The 17,006-nt window shown below is 53.3% G+C and overlaps 1 protein-coding gene across 2 annotated transcripts in view; it reads left to right on the forward strand.

Annotated features, from left to right (window-relative positions):
- Nucleotides 1–3,037, forward strand: part of AR (androgen receptor) — a 77,050-nt gene extending 74,013 nt beyond the window's left edge. For both annotated transcript variants that reach the window (XM_038748453.1, XM_038748454.1), the window contains exons 6-8: nucleotides 1,057–1,187; nucleotides 2,022–2,179; nucleotides 2,379–3,037. In XM_038748453.1, the coding sequence (XP_038604381.1) occupies nucleotides 1,057–1,187; nucleotides 2,022–2,179; nucleotides 2,379–2,534 (445 nt within the window). In that variant the 3' untranslated portion in view covers nucleotides 2,535–3,037. The remainder of the gene's footprint in view (nucleotides 1–1,056; nucleotides 1,188–2,021; nucleotides 2,180–2,378) is intronic.
- Nucleotides 3,038–17,006: the final 13,969 nt, after the last annotated feature.

A 17,006-nucleotide genomic window follows, 5' to 3' on the forward strand; every position in this document is an offset into this window, starting at 1 on the left:
GTGCAGAGCCGTGGGTAGGGACCGTTGCTATATGTTGCCAACTTGTACTTCCCAAGTGCTTAGTACAGTGGCAAACAGTAAGCACTCAATAAATACGATTGAATGAATGAATGGACTAAGCGCTTGGGAAGTACAAGTCGGCAACATAGAGAGACGGTCCCCACCCAGCAACGGGCTCACAGTCTAGAAGGGGGAGACAGACGACAAAACAAAACGTGGTAGGGTGGCAAGTTGTCAGAACAAATAGAATTAAAGCTAGATGCACATCATTAACAAAATAAATAGAATAGTCGATATGGACAAGTAAGAGTAATAAATCTGTACAAACATATATACAGGTGCTGTGGGGAGGGGAAGGAGGTAGGGCTGGGGGGGTGGGGAGGAGGAGAGGAAAAAGGGGGGCTCAGTGTGGGAAGGCCTCCTGGAGGAGGTGAGCTCTCAGTAGGGCTTTGAAGGGAAGAAGAGAGCTAGCTTGGCCGATGTGCGGAGGGAGGGCATTCCGGGCCGGGGGAGGACGTGGGCTGGGGGTCGACGGCGGGACGGGAGAGAATGAGGCCCAGTGAGGAGGTGAGCGGCGGCAGAGGAGCGGAGAGTGCAGGCTGGGCTGGAGAAGGAGAGAAGGGAGGTGAGGTAGGAGGGGGTGAGGGGATGGACAGCCTTGAAGCCGAGAGGGAGGAGTTTTTGCTTGATGCCACTGGAGATTTTTGAGGATGGCAAGGCTGGCACGTGGGCGCGACTGTCAGGGAGTGGGCAAGGTGACAGGAGGGCCGGGGTGTGGGTGGGGCAATGAGAGACTGTGAGCCCACTGTTGGGTAGGGACCATCTCTACATGTGGCCAACTTGTACTTCCCAAGCGCTTAGTCCAGTGCTCTGCACACAGTAAGCGCTCAATAAATACGATTGAATGAATGAATGAACGAACGAGAGGGTGATGGGGAGAGCGGATCGGCACGGGTGGGCTTGTGTGGAGACTCCGGTGCCGGTAGGTCCCTGGCTGGGCTGTGCCAAGGCTCTGAGTGGGAGCCCCTTGCCAAGTCTCGTGACTCCACTCCACAGGTACCGCATGCACAAGTCCCGGATGTACAGCCAATGCGTGCGGATGCGTCACCTGTCGCAGGAGTTCGGGTGGCTGCAGATCACCCCGCAGGAGTTCCTGTGCATGAAGGCGCTGCTGCTCTTCAGCATCAGTGAGTGACCGCCTGTCGGGGATGCCAGGCTGCCGGGCCCGCTAGCACGGGGCTTTCCCAAGGCTGCGGGCAGAGCCGGCGTCATGACGCTCCTCAGGCTGCTGGGCACAGAGCTGCCAGCTTTGGGGTCACCAGTCACTGCTGTCGAGGTCCCTTAAGAGGTTCCAGGAATAATAATAATAATAACGATGGTATTTGTTAAGCGCTTACTATGTGCAGAGCACATAGTTCTAAGCGCTGGGGAGGTTACAAGGTGATCAGGCTGTCCCGCGGGGGGCTCGCAGTTTTAATCCCCATTTTCCAGATGAGGTCACTGAGGCCCAGAGAAGTGGACTAGCTGACAGTTGGCGGAGCCGGGGTTTGGACCCATGCCCTCTGACTCTAAAGCCCCTGCTCTTGTAGAGAAACAGCGTGGCTCAGTGGAAAGAGCCCGGGCTTGGGAGTCAGAGCTCGTGGGTTCGAATCCTGACTCCGCCAATTGTCAGCCGTGGGACTTTGGGCAAGTTCTCTTCACTTCTCTGGGCCTCGGTTCCCGCATCTGGAAAACGGGGATGAAGACTGTGAGCCCCGCGTGGGACAACCTGATCATCTTGTAACCACCTTGTAGAACAGTGCTTGGCACACAGTAAGCACTTAATAACTACCATCATCATCATCATTATTATTATTATTATTAATAAAATAAAGGACCCTGGCAGACCTGGCCCCCACCACCCCAGCTTAGCATCTCTGCCCCTCCTGCCGCACGCCTCCCACCCCTGGCTGCAGCAGATTTGAGGGTGTCCACTTCCCTTCTCCCCCGTCCCCCCCGTCCGTGTCCATGTCCGTCTTCAGTTCCCGTGGACGGCCTGAAGAATCAGAAGTTCTTTGACGAACTCCGGATGAACTACATAAAGGAACTCGATCGTATCATCGCCTGCAAGAGAAAGAATCCCACATCCTGCTCCAGGAGATTCTACCAACTCACCAAACTGCTGGACTCCGTGCAGCCGGTAACACAGGGCCCCAGGCCCGAGCCCAACCCGGGCCCACCCCAGCCCAGCCCCGACCCCAGCCCAGCCCCAACTCACTGGACTCCACGCAGCCAGTAATGGGGGGGGTCCCGGCCCCGCCCCGCCCCATCCCAGCCCTGGCCGGCCTGCCCCCATCGCGGGCCTCCGGGTCACCTCCGTGCCACCCCCGTCCTGCCAGATCGCCCGGGAGCTGCACCAGTTCACCTTCGACCTGCTCATCAAGAGTCACATGGTCAGCGTGGACTTCCCAGAAATGATGGCCGAGATCATCTCTGTACAGGTGCCCAAGATCCTCTCTGGGAAGGTCAAGCCCATCTACTTCCACGCGCAGTGAGGACCCCCGTCCCTTCCGGTCCCGCCCAGCCTTTCCCCACTGGGCCCGGCCTTGCCCTGCTCTCCTCTTCCCGGGGCAGGGCACCAGCGCCAGCCCAGAGTTGTGTCCTAGTCCTTCCTGCTGGTTCCTCCACGCCCCTCCTCAACCACACCCTCCCCCTCAGCCCCCCACCATCTTCCTCTGCCCTTCTCTTCTGCCCCTCCTCCCTCCAGCTTGTGTGCCCAATGCAGTCCCCACCCCTGTCATCCCCTTAATGGGCAGACACCCAGTTCCCCCTGCCCCTGGGTCCCCCCTCTGGGCGGACTGGACCTGCCCGCCCTCGGGCCGCTGGAGCCCGGGGCACATCTGAAGCCTCCGCCTCACCCATGGTGCTCCCACCCCGAGACTTCTCCCAGGAATTGCCTGCCCCGCTTTCCCATCCCCGCCCTGAATCCCCCCTCCTTTGCCTCCTCTTCTCTCTCTTCCCTCTCCTCTTTATCCTCCTCTCCCTCCACCTCCCTTCCCAGCCCACCTCCTGCCCCCCTGCTCCCCTCTGCCTTACCCCCCAACCCCCACCCACCCTCTATGCAATCTGGCCCACGTCCAGTCTGTGCCCCATCTCTGCCCGCCAGCGACCGGGTGGTCCTGGGGGGGCCTCACGCTGCCGGAGATGATGAGAGCCATCAAAGCGGAGCCAACCCCCCGCAGAGGGGAGACTAACCTCTCGGGACACAGGGCCCTGCCAGCCGGGCCGCGGGCACCGTTCACAGCCCCCTACTCACCCACACACCCACGCATTGCCAACCCTGTGGGGAACGAGCCACCGGAACAGTCCGGCTAAGAGACTGGATTGTGCATGAGTGCAGGCCGATTCAGCGATTCAGGATGTTTCCGAAACAATTGTTCACTCCTGGCGGGGGTCGGAGGTCAGGGGTCATCTATCAGTGGGAGGCGCCGGGATCGGAGCCTGTTGGGGTGGAGTTGGGGCTTCCCGCCAGGCCCCAAAACCTCCCCCCATTGTCACCATTCTCCTGCCCAGCCTCACGATGGGGAGGGGACACACCCGGGGCCAGGGATGCCCCGAGGGGGTGCCAGGGAACCCCATTGCCTTTCCCGGCTGCAGTTTAAGTGGACGGGGATCCGGGCCCAGGAACCAATGGGCCGGGCGGGAGCGGGCGGCCCCCTCCGGGGATGCTGTCCATCAGGAATCTGTCGGCCGCTTCCGCTTGCCCCCGCCACCACCTTCTTGTACATAGTGTAAATTGTCTCCGGCCTCAGCGGGTTCCCACTTCCTCCTCCCATCGAGGCACCCGGGGGGGCTCCGCTGGCCACAGCGGTCAGCTTCTCCGCTTTCAGACGGCCAAGATCGGGGCTGTGACACTGCAGTGTGAGATTCCCGGCCGCCGGCCCCCCTGACCTGGAGTGGGATGACCCCTCTCTCTGCGGTGTCCGGCCGGTATGTGGGAAGGAAGCCCACTGGCGGGCATCGGCATGGAGCGGGGACCGCGGGCCCGCCCGCCCTTTCTCCTGCGACCGAAAGCGCGGTAGGGTCAGCCGGCCTAACCATCCCAGTCTGCCCCATGGCTGCGGTCAAGGAAGCCACCGGCTGACCCCTTGCAGACCCCATTGTTTTTCTCTTTACACACACACATATACCCACACATATAATTTTTTTCCTACTTGTACTTAGAAACGGGGGCCTCCCCCTGCGTCTGGGGACACGGACACCTTCCAAAGTTCCCATTGCTTCCCCGGGGGGGGTCCCCAAACAACTTGAGTGAGGGGGTGGCGCTGCCTGGGGTAGGCAGCTCTGACTGGGCATTCACAGATCCCGGTCACCTAGTTGATTCCCTGCCCAGCCCCGGGATAATGGAGGACGGATCCGGCTGGCCCACCTCCCCACCCCCGGGATTCCCTCCCCCCAAACCCGGCCTCCACTTCCCAAACTGGCGCCTGCTTTCTGACTTCCTCCCCCTCCCCACTGCCTCCCAGAAAATATTAGAATAGATGTGCATTTCATGTAACCAAAGATACCGCTGTATTTGCTAAGATACCAAAATCGAGGTGGGGATGGGGGGGGGGTTTTCCTCTCAGAAGTTCCCTGCTCAAGGCGCTTGGCTGGGGTCTTGGGACAGATTTTTTGGGTCCCTGTAGACGTAGATGCGCTCGTGGGTAGACTGTAATTGGGGAAGACAGATTTCCGAGTCCTTCGCTGCGTGATTTCTAGCACAATTTGCTTGTTTTTTTCCTCTCCAGTAGCGGCTGAGCAAGGGACCGAAAGGGATGTGGAGGGATGGGGAGCGTCCTGGGGTTGTGCCTGGGGGGGTTGATGTTGGCCAGAGGGTTGAAGCCTCAGGGCGGCCCCCTTGACCCACACAGAGTGCGTTGTCTGCCGCCTAGGGCAGGGGGTCGATCCGAACCTGGACAAGGGCAGGCCCGGAACTCCGTCTCAGCGGAGACTTTTGTGCCGGGCGATGGAGTGGCACAGGTGGCATTTTGCTGCCCGTGGACCCGGGGTGTAGAATCGACTGTGCCCGGGCCCGGCACCGCTCCATCCCTGGGTCTCCGAGGTCCTCCCCGGATCAAGATGGGAAGGTCTTGGCCCCTGGGAAACCCAATCCGCTCCATCCGCTCTTGCTGCTGGTTGGGTTGGGGGCCGCTCCGGGCGAATTCCGGGCTCCTCGGGAAGACCCCCGCCCCTCGAGGGCACTCCCAGGCCCAGGACCGAGGTGGGGGTCCCTCCACCAGACCTCTTCCACACGGGTTTGGGAGGGAAGAGGAAGAGGGCAGAACCCTTTCCCAGCAGCCTCGTCCATCGACGCACGTGTGGCCCGAACCAGTCACCCATGGGCCTGGGAAAGGAAGGAGGCACCGAGCCTTCTGCCCCTCCCATTCTCGGAGGCCCCTGGGGGGGACAGGGGTGCATCCCTGCAGAAATGAGCCCAAACCCCAGCCCCCTACTCCCCGCTTTTCGTCCGGGGTCGGGGTCCCGGGCCCCCCGCCGCTGGGTCTTTCTGCGCGCCCGTGCTCAGTCCCGTTTTGTAACTTTTGACTCTCTCGTTGCTCTGAAACAACAATAAAGGCAGAAACTTTGTTGGTTGGAAGAGGGGGCCACCGCGTCTGTCTTCCCGCCGGGACTTGGTGGCCACCCGAGACCCCCGACCAGCAGAAAGGCGGCCCAGTGGAGGGAGTGGGGGTGACCCCCGCATCCTGGGCCACAGGGGATGGTGCAGTCCACCCCCAGGACGGTACGCAGCCGGGCGAATCTGCTGTCTGTTATCCCCCAAGGGGACAGCTTCCTGCTCAGAACTGGGGACGGGTGGGAAGGCCAGATTCCTTGACTCCGGCCTCTGCCCTTCTGCCCAATGAACTATTCCCGGGAATCCCAGGACCCATCCACCCTCTGAGAAGTTGTTCCCTAGAGAACCAGGATCGCCTGGAATCAGGCCCCAGCCCCAACCTCAGTTCCAGCCCAACCCCAGCCCACCCCCTTTAGGTCTCTCGGTGGCTCTTGGGGTCTCTCGGGATTTTGTGACATCTCTCCACATAATTCAATCACATTTACTGAGCGCTTACTATGTGCGGAGCACTGTACTAAGTGCTTGATAATACTTATGGCATTTGTTAAGCGCTTACTGTGTGCCAGGCACTGTTCTAAGTGCTGTGGGGGATACTAGAAAATCAGGTTGGACAGTCCCTGTTCCACATAGGGCTCACCTTCTTCATCCCCCATTTTACAGATGAGAGAACAGAGGCAAAGAGAAGTGAAGTGATGTGCCCAAGTCACACAACAGACAATTGTCGGAGCTGGGGTCAGAACCCAGGTCTTTAAGCGCTTAACAAATACCATTATTATTATTATTATTATTATTATTATTATTATTATTATTATGGCCCCCAGACCCAGGTTCTATCCATTATGCCACACTGCTTCACATCTCTCTGGGTTTTGTCTCTGCATCTATGTGGTCTCTCTGGGCCTCTTAGGCTGTCTCTGATTTCTCACAATAAATAATAGCGGTATTTAAGTGCTTACTATGTGTCAAGCACTGTACTAAGCACTGGGGTAGATACAAGATAATCCTGCCCAAGCACTTAGTACAGTGCTCTGCACACAGTAAGCGCTCAATAAGTACGGTTGAATGAATGAATGTCAGACACAGTTCCCATCCCACATGGGGCTCAGAGTCTAAAATAGGAGGGAATAATAATAATGATGGCATTTATTAAGTGCTTACAATGTGCAAAGCACTGTTCTAAGCACTGGGGAGGTTACAAGGTGATCAGGTTGTCCCACGGGGGGTTCACAGTCTTCATCCCCATTTTACAGATGTGGTAACTGAGGCACCGAGAAGTTAAGTGACTTGCCCAAAGTCACACAGCTAATTGGCGGAGCCGGGATTTGAACCTCTGACCTCTGGCTCCAAAGCTCGGGCTCTTTCCACTGAGCCATGCTGCTTCTCTGAATACAGGGAGGACCTGTATTCATTCATTCACTCAATCAGTCGTGTTTATTGAGCACTTACTGTGTGCAGAGAACTGTACTAAGCGCTTGGAAAGTACAATTCGGCAACAGAGACAATCCCTTCCCAACAATGGGCTCACAGTCTAGAAGGGGAAGACAGACGACAGAACAAAACAAGTAGACAGGCGTCAATAGGATCAAAGTAGATAAATAGAATTATAGATATCTAAACATCATTAATAAAATAAATAGAATATAAATATGTACAAATATACACAAGTGCTGTGGGGAGGGGGAGGGGGAGCAGAGGAAAAGGGGGCTCAGTCTGGGAAGGCCTCATTCATTCATTCATTCAATCATACTTATTGAGCGCTTACTGTGTGCAGAGCAGTGTACTAAGCAGTTGGGAAGTCCAAGTTGGCAACATATAGAGACAGTCCCTCCCCAACAGTGGGCTCACAGTCTAGAAGGGGGAAACAGACAACAAAACATATTAACAAAATAAAATAAATAGAAAAAATGTACAGATAAAATAAATAAATAGAGTAATAAATCCGTACAAACATATATACATATATACAGGTGTTGTGGGGAGGGGAAGGAGGTAAGGCAGAGGGAATGGGGAGAGAGAGGAGGGGGCTCAGTGTGGGAAGGCCTCCTGGAGGAGGTGAGCTCTCAGTAGGGCTTTGAGCCCACTGTTGGGTAGGGACTGTCTCTATATGTTGCCAACTTGTACTTCCCAAGCGCTTAGTACAGTGCTCTGCACACAGTAAGCGCTCAATAAATACGATTGATGATGATGATGATGATGATGATGATGAAGGGAGGAAGAGAGCGAGCTTGGCGGATGTGCGGAGGGAGGGCATTCTGGGCCAGGGGGATGACGTGGGCCAGGGGTCGACGGCGGGACAGGCGAGAACGAGGCCCACTGAGAAGGTTGGCACCAGAGGGGCCCCATGACAGCAAGACGTCCCACCCCAAGAGCTCCATAACAGCAGGAAGCCTCGTGGTCCCTGTGCCACCGGGGAGCACCGCTCCGAGGACCCCTTGCCCAGGAAAACCACCGCAAGGGCTCCATGCCCTGGGAAATTCCTGGCCAGAGGGAACCATGACACCAGGAAGGCACCTCTTGGCAGCCCCTTGGCTCCTCAGCTGCTCAGGCGGGCTGGGGGCGAGTCTCCCCAGGCAAAGGCCACTTCTCCTGGCTGCGTACGCGGGCGTCCTCAGAACTCCCGGGGCCTGCCGGTGGGGAGCCGGACCCTCTCTGCAGCCGTAAGCTCTGCCCGTCAGCGCCAAAGTCCAAGGACATTTCCCGGAACTGCGGGTCAGACCGGGTCGTGCCAGCCGCTCGAGTTCCCGTCGAACCTCCCGTCCGTGCTGGGCAAAGCCCGGGAGTTCAGATCCAGCCCCGGCTCTGGGCCAGCCCTGGCCGTGTCCCAACCCCAGGCCCACTCCAATCACTCAATCACTCGTATTTATTGAGAGCTTACTGTGTGCAGAGCACTGTACTATGCGCTTGGGAAGTACAAGTTGGCAACATATAGAGACAGTCCCTACCCAACAGTGGGCTCACAGTCTAAAAGGGTGAGACGGAGAACAAAACCAAACATACTAACAAAATAAAATAAATAGAATAGATATGGACAAGTAAAATAAATAAATAAATAAATAAATTATTTATCAGCCCAAGTCCTGGCCCCTCTGGGCCCCAGCCCTGGTCCAGCCCCAGATTTGGCCCAGCCCAGGGCCCCTATAGACCCCCAACCCACAACCTCACTCCCAGACCCGGACTCCATTCATCGTATTTATTGAGCTCTTACTGTGTGCCAAGCACTGTTCTGTCCCCAGCCCAGCCCTGGCCCTGGCCCTACTTTTTATTTTATGATGGCATTTATTAAGCGCTTACTCTGTGCAAAGCACGGTTCTAAGCGCTGCTGAGAGCTCACCTCTTCCAGAATAATAATAATGATAATAATGGCATTTATTAAGTGCTTACTATGTGCAAAGCACTGTTCTAAGTGCTGCTGAGTGCTCACCTCTTCCAGAATAATAATAATGATAATAATGGCATTTATTGAGTGCTTACTATGTGCAAAGCACTGTTCTAAGCGCTGCTGAGAGCTCACCTCTTCCAGAATAATAATAATGATAATAATGGCATTTATTAAGCACTTACTATGTGCAAAGCACTGTTCTAAGCGCTGCTGAGCACTCACCTCTTCCAGAATAATAATAATGATAATAATGGCATTTATTAAGCGCTTACTATGTGCAAAGCGCTGTTCTAAGCGCTGCTGAGCACTCACCTCTTCCAGAATAATAATAATGATAATAACTGCATTTATTAAGCACTTACTATGTGCAAAGCACAGTTCTAAGTGCTGCTGAGAGCTCACCTGTTCCAGGATAATAATAATGATAATAATGGCATTTATTAAGTGCTATGTGCAAAGCACTGTTCTAAGCGCTGCTGAGCACTCACCTCTTCCAGAAGAATAATAATGATAATAATGGCATTTATTAAGCGCTTACTATGTGCAAAGCACTGTTCTAAGCACTGCGGAGAGCTCACCTCTTCCAAAATAATAATAATGGCGTTTATTAAGCACTTAATATGTGCAAAGCACTGTTCTAAGCGCTGGGAGGCTACAAGGTGATCAGGTTGTCCCACGGGGGGCTGACAGTCTTCATCCCCATTTGACAGATGAGGTAACTGAGGCCCAGAGAAATGAAGTGACTTGCCCAAAGTCACCCAGCTGACAAGTGGCGGAGCCAGGATTTGAACCCCTGACCTCTGACTCCAAAGCCCGGGCTCTTTCCACTGAGCCAGAAGGCCTTTCCAGACTGAGCCTTTCCTCTCCTCCTGTTCCCCTCCCCATCACCGCCACTCCCTCCCTCTGCCCTGCCCCCTTCCCCTCCCCTCAGCACTTGTGTATATTTGTACATATTTATTATTCTATTTATTTTATTAATGATGCCTGTGTAGCTATAGTAATAATAATAATAATGGCATTTATTAAGCGCTTACTATGTGCAAAAGACTGTTCTAAAATTCTAGTTATCTATTCTAATGGTATTGACGCCTGTCTACCTGTTTTGTTTTGTCGTCTGTCTCCCCCTTCTAGACTGTGAGCCCGTTGTTGGGTAGGGACCGTCTCTATCAGTTGCTGACTTGTACTTCCCAAGCACTTAGCACAGCATTCTGCACACAGTAAGCGCTCAATAAATACGATTGAGTGAATAAAATGGTTAAAATCCACCCTTTCCTCTCCATCCAAACTATTACCACAATGATCCGAGGACTTCTCCTATCCCCTTTCGCTTACTGAGTCAGCCTCATCTCTGACTTCCCTACTTCCTGGCTCTCCCCCCTCCAATCTGTATTTTACTCTGCTGTCCAGATCATTTTTCCCCAGTCAGTCCACGTCTCCCCACTCCTCAGGATCGCCCGCCCACCTCCGCATCAAACAGAAACTCATTACCGTTGGCTTTAAAGTTCTCAATCAGCTCGCCCCCTCCTACCTCACCTCCCTGATTTTCTTCTCAGGGAGAAAATCTCTGCTCCTCTAGCGCCAACCTATTCACTGTACTTCGGTCTCGCCCATCTCGCCACCAACTCATCGCCCACGTCTTGCCTCTGGCCTGGACCTCCCTCCCTCTTTGTAGCCCACAGATGACCACTCTCCACACCTTCAAAAAGTCAATTTTCCTCCAGGAAGCCTTTCATGACTAAGCCCTAATTTTTCCTCCTCTCCCCCTTCTGTGTACATGGATCTGATACTCACCCAGACTGAACCACCCAGCACTTAATAACAATAATAATAATAATAATTGCATTTATTAAGCACTTCCTATGTGTAAAGCACTGTCCTAAGCACTGGGGAGGTTACAATAATAATGATGGTATTTGTTAAGTGCTTACTATGTGCAAAGCACTGTTCTAAGCGCTGGGGGGATACAAGGTGATCAGGTTGTCCCACGTGGGGCATTTACAGATGAGGGTACTGAGGCACAGAGAAGAGACTTGCCCAAAGTCACACAGCTGAAAGTGATCAGGTTGTCCCACAGGGGGCTCACAGTTTTAATCCCCATTTTACAGATGAGGTAACTGAGGTACAGAGAAGTTACGTGACTTGCCCAAAGTCACACAGCTGACAATTGGTGGAGCTGGGATTTTGTTTTGTTTTGGTATTTGTTAAGCGCTTACTATGTGCAAAGCACTGTTCTAAGTGCTGGGGAGGTTACAAGGTGATCAGGTTGTCCCACAGGGGGCTCACAGTCTTAATCTCCATTTTACAGATGAGGTAACTGAGGCACAGAGAAGTTAAGTGACTTGCCCAAAGTCACACAGCTGACAATTGGCGGAGCTGGGATTTTTTTTTTTGTTTTGGTATTTGTTAAGCGCTTACTATGTGCAAAGCACTGTTCTATGCGCTGGGGAGGTTACAAGGTGATCAGGTTGTTCCACGGGGGGCTCACTGTCTTAATCTCCATTTTACCGATGAGGTAACTGAGGCCCAGAGAAGTGAAGTGACTTGCCCAAAGTCACCCAGCTGACAATTGGCAGAGCCGGGATTTGAACCCCTGACCTCCGAATCCAAAGCCCGGGCTCTTTCCACTGAGCCACGCTGCTTCACTTATGTCTGTATCGTTATTCTCTGCCACCTCCCCTATATCGTTCATTCATTCAGTTGTATTTATTGACACTTACTCTGTGCAAAACGCTGTGCTAAGTGCTGGGGAGAGTACACTAGAGAAGCAGCGTGGCTCAGTGGAAAGAACCCAGGCTTGGGAGTCAGAGGTCATGGGTTCGAATCCTGTCTCCGCCACTTGGCAGCTGTGTGACCTTGGGCAAGCCACTTAACTTCCAGCGCTTAGAACAGTCCAGTGCTTAGAAGTCCAGCGCTTAGAACAGTGCTTTGCACATAGTAAGCACTTAATAAATGCCATTATTATTATTATGATTATTCTCTGCACCTCAGTTACCTCATCTATAAAATGGGGATGAAGACTGTGAGCCCCACGTGGGACAACCTGATCACCTTGTATCCCCCCCCCCCAACCCCCAGTGCTTAGAACAGTGCTTGGCACCCAGTAAGCGCTTAACAAATACCACCATTATTATTATTAACAGTGCTTGGCACCTAGTAAGCGCTCAACAAATACCAACATTATTTATTGTTATTACACTATCACAACAAACAGTCACAATCCCTACCCACATCTGTAATTCATTCAACCACCTGTTTCCCCCTCTAGATTGAAAACACCTTGAGCACAGGGAATGTCCCTACCAGCTGTGTTGCATTTTACTCTCCCAAGCAATTAGTGCAGTGTTCTGCCCAGATAAGTCATTCAATTCATTCAATCGTATTTATTGAGCACTTACTGTGTGCAGAGCACCCTTGGGAAGTACAAGTCGGCAAGGTAGATGGTCCCTACCCAACAACGGGCTCACAGTCTAGAAGGGGGAGAATAAATTACCACTAATTGAATGATTGATTGAGAGGATTAAAGGGAGGTGGAGGACGGGAGAGTCGGTTTTGACTGGAGATTAGGAGAAGGCTGGCTTCAGCTTCTGAACTGGAGCTGGCTCCTTTGCAACCACTACATACCTTCCTTTAGTTCCCCCTGCCTGGTTTCCTTTAAATCTGCTGCCTGAATTTCTTTAGGCCCTCCGCCTGGTTTCCTGAAGACCCACTTCCTTCACACGGTAAGTGCTCGATCTTTTATAACTGATTGCTTCTACATTCTCCTCTCCAGTTAGTGTGAAAGCTTCTCGTCGGCTGGGAATGTATTTCTTTATTCTGCTGTAACGTCCACGTGTTCAGTACAGTGTCCTCTGCCCAGTGACTGCTCACTAAATAGCACCACCGCTAGTACCCTCATGGTAATAGGGATGGACTGTCTGATGCTTCCAACTTCCCTTCTCCTCACCCATTCTTACCGCTTACCTGTGATTTTATCCAAGCCCTTCTGGAAGTTATTGATGTTTCTGTCCACATTCTGTCTGTGGGAATGGGGCCCGGGCCCTGACAACTTCAGAGGCAGGGTGTTTCCTTGTGTTCGGACGGATGTCGCCAGCCCCAACGGGGCCCTCGTGTCCTGAGCTGGAGATTTGGGGGATGGCAGGTCTGTGATAGGCCCCATCCTGGTTCTGTGTCTCTAGGCCCCTCTCAGCCTGCACCTGTCCACCTTGTCGAGCGCTGACCCCACCGGACTCTCCTGGATGGATGCTGCCCCGTCCCCCAACCACTCTGCCTGCTTCCTTTTCCCCTCCCCAATCTCTGTACTGTCCCCACTTGGACAGGACAGCCAGAGCTGACCACAGGGTCCAGGGGCAGTGCCTAAGCGCCCTGCAGAGAGCTGACCCCACTGATTCTCCCAGATGGAAGCTGTCCCATCCCCCTGGCAATTCCCCTCTGTCCCTCCCCTGCTAGGTTGGAGGGTGCAGAGGTCTCCAACCAGGGCTTATCCAGGGGCAGAGTAGGATATGCACATGTAGTTACCCTCCCCGAAGTTTCCAAGTCTCCCCGGCCCCCTGGGAATCTGTCTCTCCTTGGAATCAGCATTTTTGCTCCTCCCCATCTCTTAGAAGATGAAATCCCAACCCCTGACCTGCCTGGGTCTCTCAGCAGTTCAAAATCACCCACATTTTCTTACACCAGAGGGGATCCTGGGGGATGAGAGAGCCCCCCATCAACTCCGGAGAGGTGTCTCGGCAGGGAAGACAGGACACGTCAAGAAACGGTTGCTGTAGCCAGGGGAGAGACTCAAACATGCAACCCAAGGCTGGCGATTTCTTCGCTGATTTCCCCCCCTCCATTTGGGCGCTAACCTCGAACAGAGTACTCTCTCACTGTCGTCTCTGCTCAGCGGGCATGGGTTGCTCTGAAAAGTCTTCTCTGACAACCGCCAACCTCCCTCAGCCTCCCTCTTCTTCGTCTAAATCTTATTTTTACTCATTCTCCACATAGACGTGCATATACATTTATTCAATATTCCGTTCGGCTATTTAATCGGAAGGCTCCACTCGTACATGTTTTTATGTTACATCTCCTCATTAGCGGGGAATCTCCTTGAGAGCAGGGAATGTGTCGCTTCTTTGATTTATACTTTCCAAGCGCTTAATGCATTTTTGCCCCCTCTAGACTATGAACTCCTTGTGGTGCAGGGATCGTGTCTATGAACTCTGGTGTAGTGTCCTCTCCCAAGTGCTTAGTACTGTGGTCTGCACACAATAAATGCTCAGTAAATACCACTGATGGATACATCAATTTTAAGTACCCAGTGAGTACTCAAATACAATTATCGTAGGAGAAGAAATTGTGATCTTGCGGGAAGAGCACAGGATATTACACACTGAATAAATAGCACCGATTGATTTTTTGATTGTCGGGGGCTCGGGAGACTCCCGAGTTTGCCACTTATCTGCTGGGTGACCTTGTGTAAGTCACTTAACCTCTCAACGCCTGCTTCCTCATCTAGAAAATGGGGCCAGAATACCTCTTCCTCCCTGTGAGCTCCTAGAGGGTACAGGGACTGTGTCCGATCTGATTGTTGTAACTTCCTCAGTGCTGGGCACGCAAGTGCTGTCAATTTTATAACTAGTTCTCTGACTCAGTTTCCACATGGGGCTCACATTCCTAATCCTCATTTTACAGATGAGGTAACTGAGGCACAGAGAAGTGAAGCAATTTGCCCGAGGTCACACAACAAACAGCTGGCTGAGCCAGATTGAGAGATGAGGTCTTCCTGGGCTCTAGCCACTAGGCCACACTACTTCTCTGACCAGCCGAGCCACCCCCCTTTCAGGGCTGTGGGGCCAGAATGGCCCAAGAACGGAAGGTCACAGAGAGGTGGTCACTTCCGACCATCTGATCGGAGAAGCAGCGTGGCTCAATGGAAAGAGCCCGGGCTTTGGAGTCCGAGGTCATGGGTTCAAATCGCGCCTCTGCCAATTGTCAGCTGTGACTTTGGGCAAGTCACTTCACTTCTCTGTGCCTCAGTTGCCTCACCTGTAAAATGGGGGATTAAGACTGTAAGCCCCCCGTGGGACAACTTGATCACCTTGTAACCTCCCCGGTGCTTAGAACAGTGTTTTGCACATAGTAAGTGCTTAATATATGCCATTATTATTATTATTATTATTATCTGATCACTGGCTGGCCGCCTGCCTCCAGTAGGCCCCTTTGCCCCTAAATGCAGCCTCCTATGGAGGTCTCTTCCCCCCAAGATCTTCCCTGGAAACAGAATATCATATATCAGACCACCCGCTATTACTCTGGTTCGTACTTTCTCCATTCCTCCGCTGCCCTCCAGCCATTTGACTCCAGTAATAACGGGGGCTTTCTTTATGCCAAGCACTGTGCAAAGCATTAGGGTAGACCCTAGACAATCAGATCGGACTCAGTTCCTGCCCCACACGGGGCTCACAATCTAAAAAGAAGGGACGACATATATCCTGATTTTACAGATGAGGAAGCTGAGGCACAGGGAGGTCAAGTTACTTGCCCAAGGTCACTCAGCAGACAAGTGAAGGAGCCAGGATTACAACCCAGACCCACGGGCTCTTTCCCCTGGGTCCCGTGGCTTTTCACAGTGCTTCAGTGTCCCAGCCCCCGTGGTGCCTTGGCACTGCTCCTCTCTGGTGTTGAGGGGGGTCCTTACCCCCCACATTGAGGCTGGGTGTACACGTTTCCCCACATCAGTTTGGAGTAGGGGACCCCCACTCCCTCTACTTTAATAATGACAGGTATTGAGCACCCCTGGGGTGCTGGGCTCTCTACTGCACACGAGGAAAGGGCAAAATAAAGGAATGACCTCTTCCCTAGCCAAAAGGAGTTTCCACTCTAATGGGGAAAGACTAGCAAAGAAACACTGAGCATCCATTTCTCAGGTTGGTGAGGTTGGCACCAAGCCCAGCTGGGGAAATATGGACACCGAGTGAGTGGAGACCCCATTTCTTGGCCAGACCCTCCCTTAGCAGATTGAGCAGAGAGATTTTTAAGTCATGTGGGCTCTTGCTCCTGGGAACTGGAGTGTGGATAGGCCGGGTACCCCGATATTTCCCATCCATCAGGATCAAGGACTGGAACAGGGATTTTCCCTGCAATATCCTGCCTCTTCTGACACTAGCAAGTCCTCTCCTCTTTTGGAGACAGGAGGTCAGATCCAACCCTCCCCTCATCCTGGCTCCCACGATGACACGTTCGCCCGGTCCGGGAGAGTCCTTCCTCCGTGCCCTTCCCTGAACCGTGAGATGAAGCAATCGGAGAGAAGGACTGGGTAGGAAGTAGAGGGGCAGGATGGGAAGAAGTGAGAGAATCTTGGCCATCTTGAGGCGAGGGGCTGTGAGGTTTGTTTGGGTGAGCAAGACATGGGGATACCTCGTGTTGTGGACCCTGGGTGGATGGAGGGCACAGCATTAGAGAGAGGATCCCTGCAGGTTTGGAGTCTAGCGGCCCGGATTCTGGAGGAGCGATTATCCTACCCCTGAGCGGGAAGAAAAACGGGAGCCCCTGGGTGCCAGAGGGAAATACAGAGGTGGGAACAGTATTTTGTCCCTTTTTGCAGACAGTCCCGGGAGAGGGGTGATGGGCTAGTACCCCATGAGGGGCACAGGCCAGTAAGGAGGACGCCCCAAACCCGCGGTAGAAGAACAAGAAGCACAAAGGACTTTAGGGCCCAGCGGGGGCTGGGCACTCCTCTGATGATTTCCGGCCAGGATTTCAGGCTGAAAACGCCAAGTAGTGTCACCGAATCATCGTCTTCGTCATCATCATAATCGTATCTACCCTTGTGATTATGATTATAATTATTACTGTGGTAGTTGTCAAGCGCTTACTACGTGCTGTGCGCTGGTCTTGATCCGATATAATCAGATCAAACCTGGTCCCTGTCTTATAAGTGTAAGAGGGAGGGAGAGCGGGTATTTCACCCCCATTTTACAGATGAGGAAACTGAGGTGGCCCAGAGAAGCGATTTGCCCGGCAGGCAAGCGGCAGAGCCAGGACTAGAACGGAGGC

This window comes from Tachyglossus aculeatus, chromosome 6 (genome assembly GCF_015852505.1).
Source record: "Tachyglossus aculeatus isolate mTacAcu1 chromosome 6, mTacAcu1.pri, whole genome shotgun sequence".
Classification (NCBI taxonomy): domain Eukaryota; kingdom Metazoa; phylum Chordata; class Mammalia; order Monotremata; family Tachyglossidae; genus Tachyglossus; species Tachyglossus aculeatus.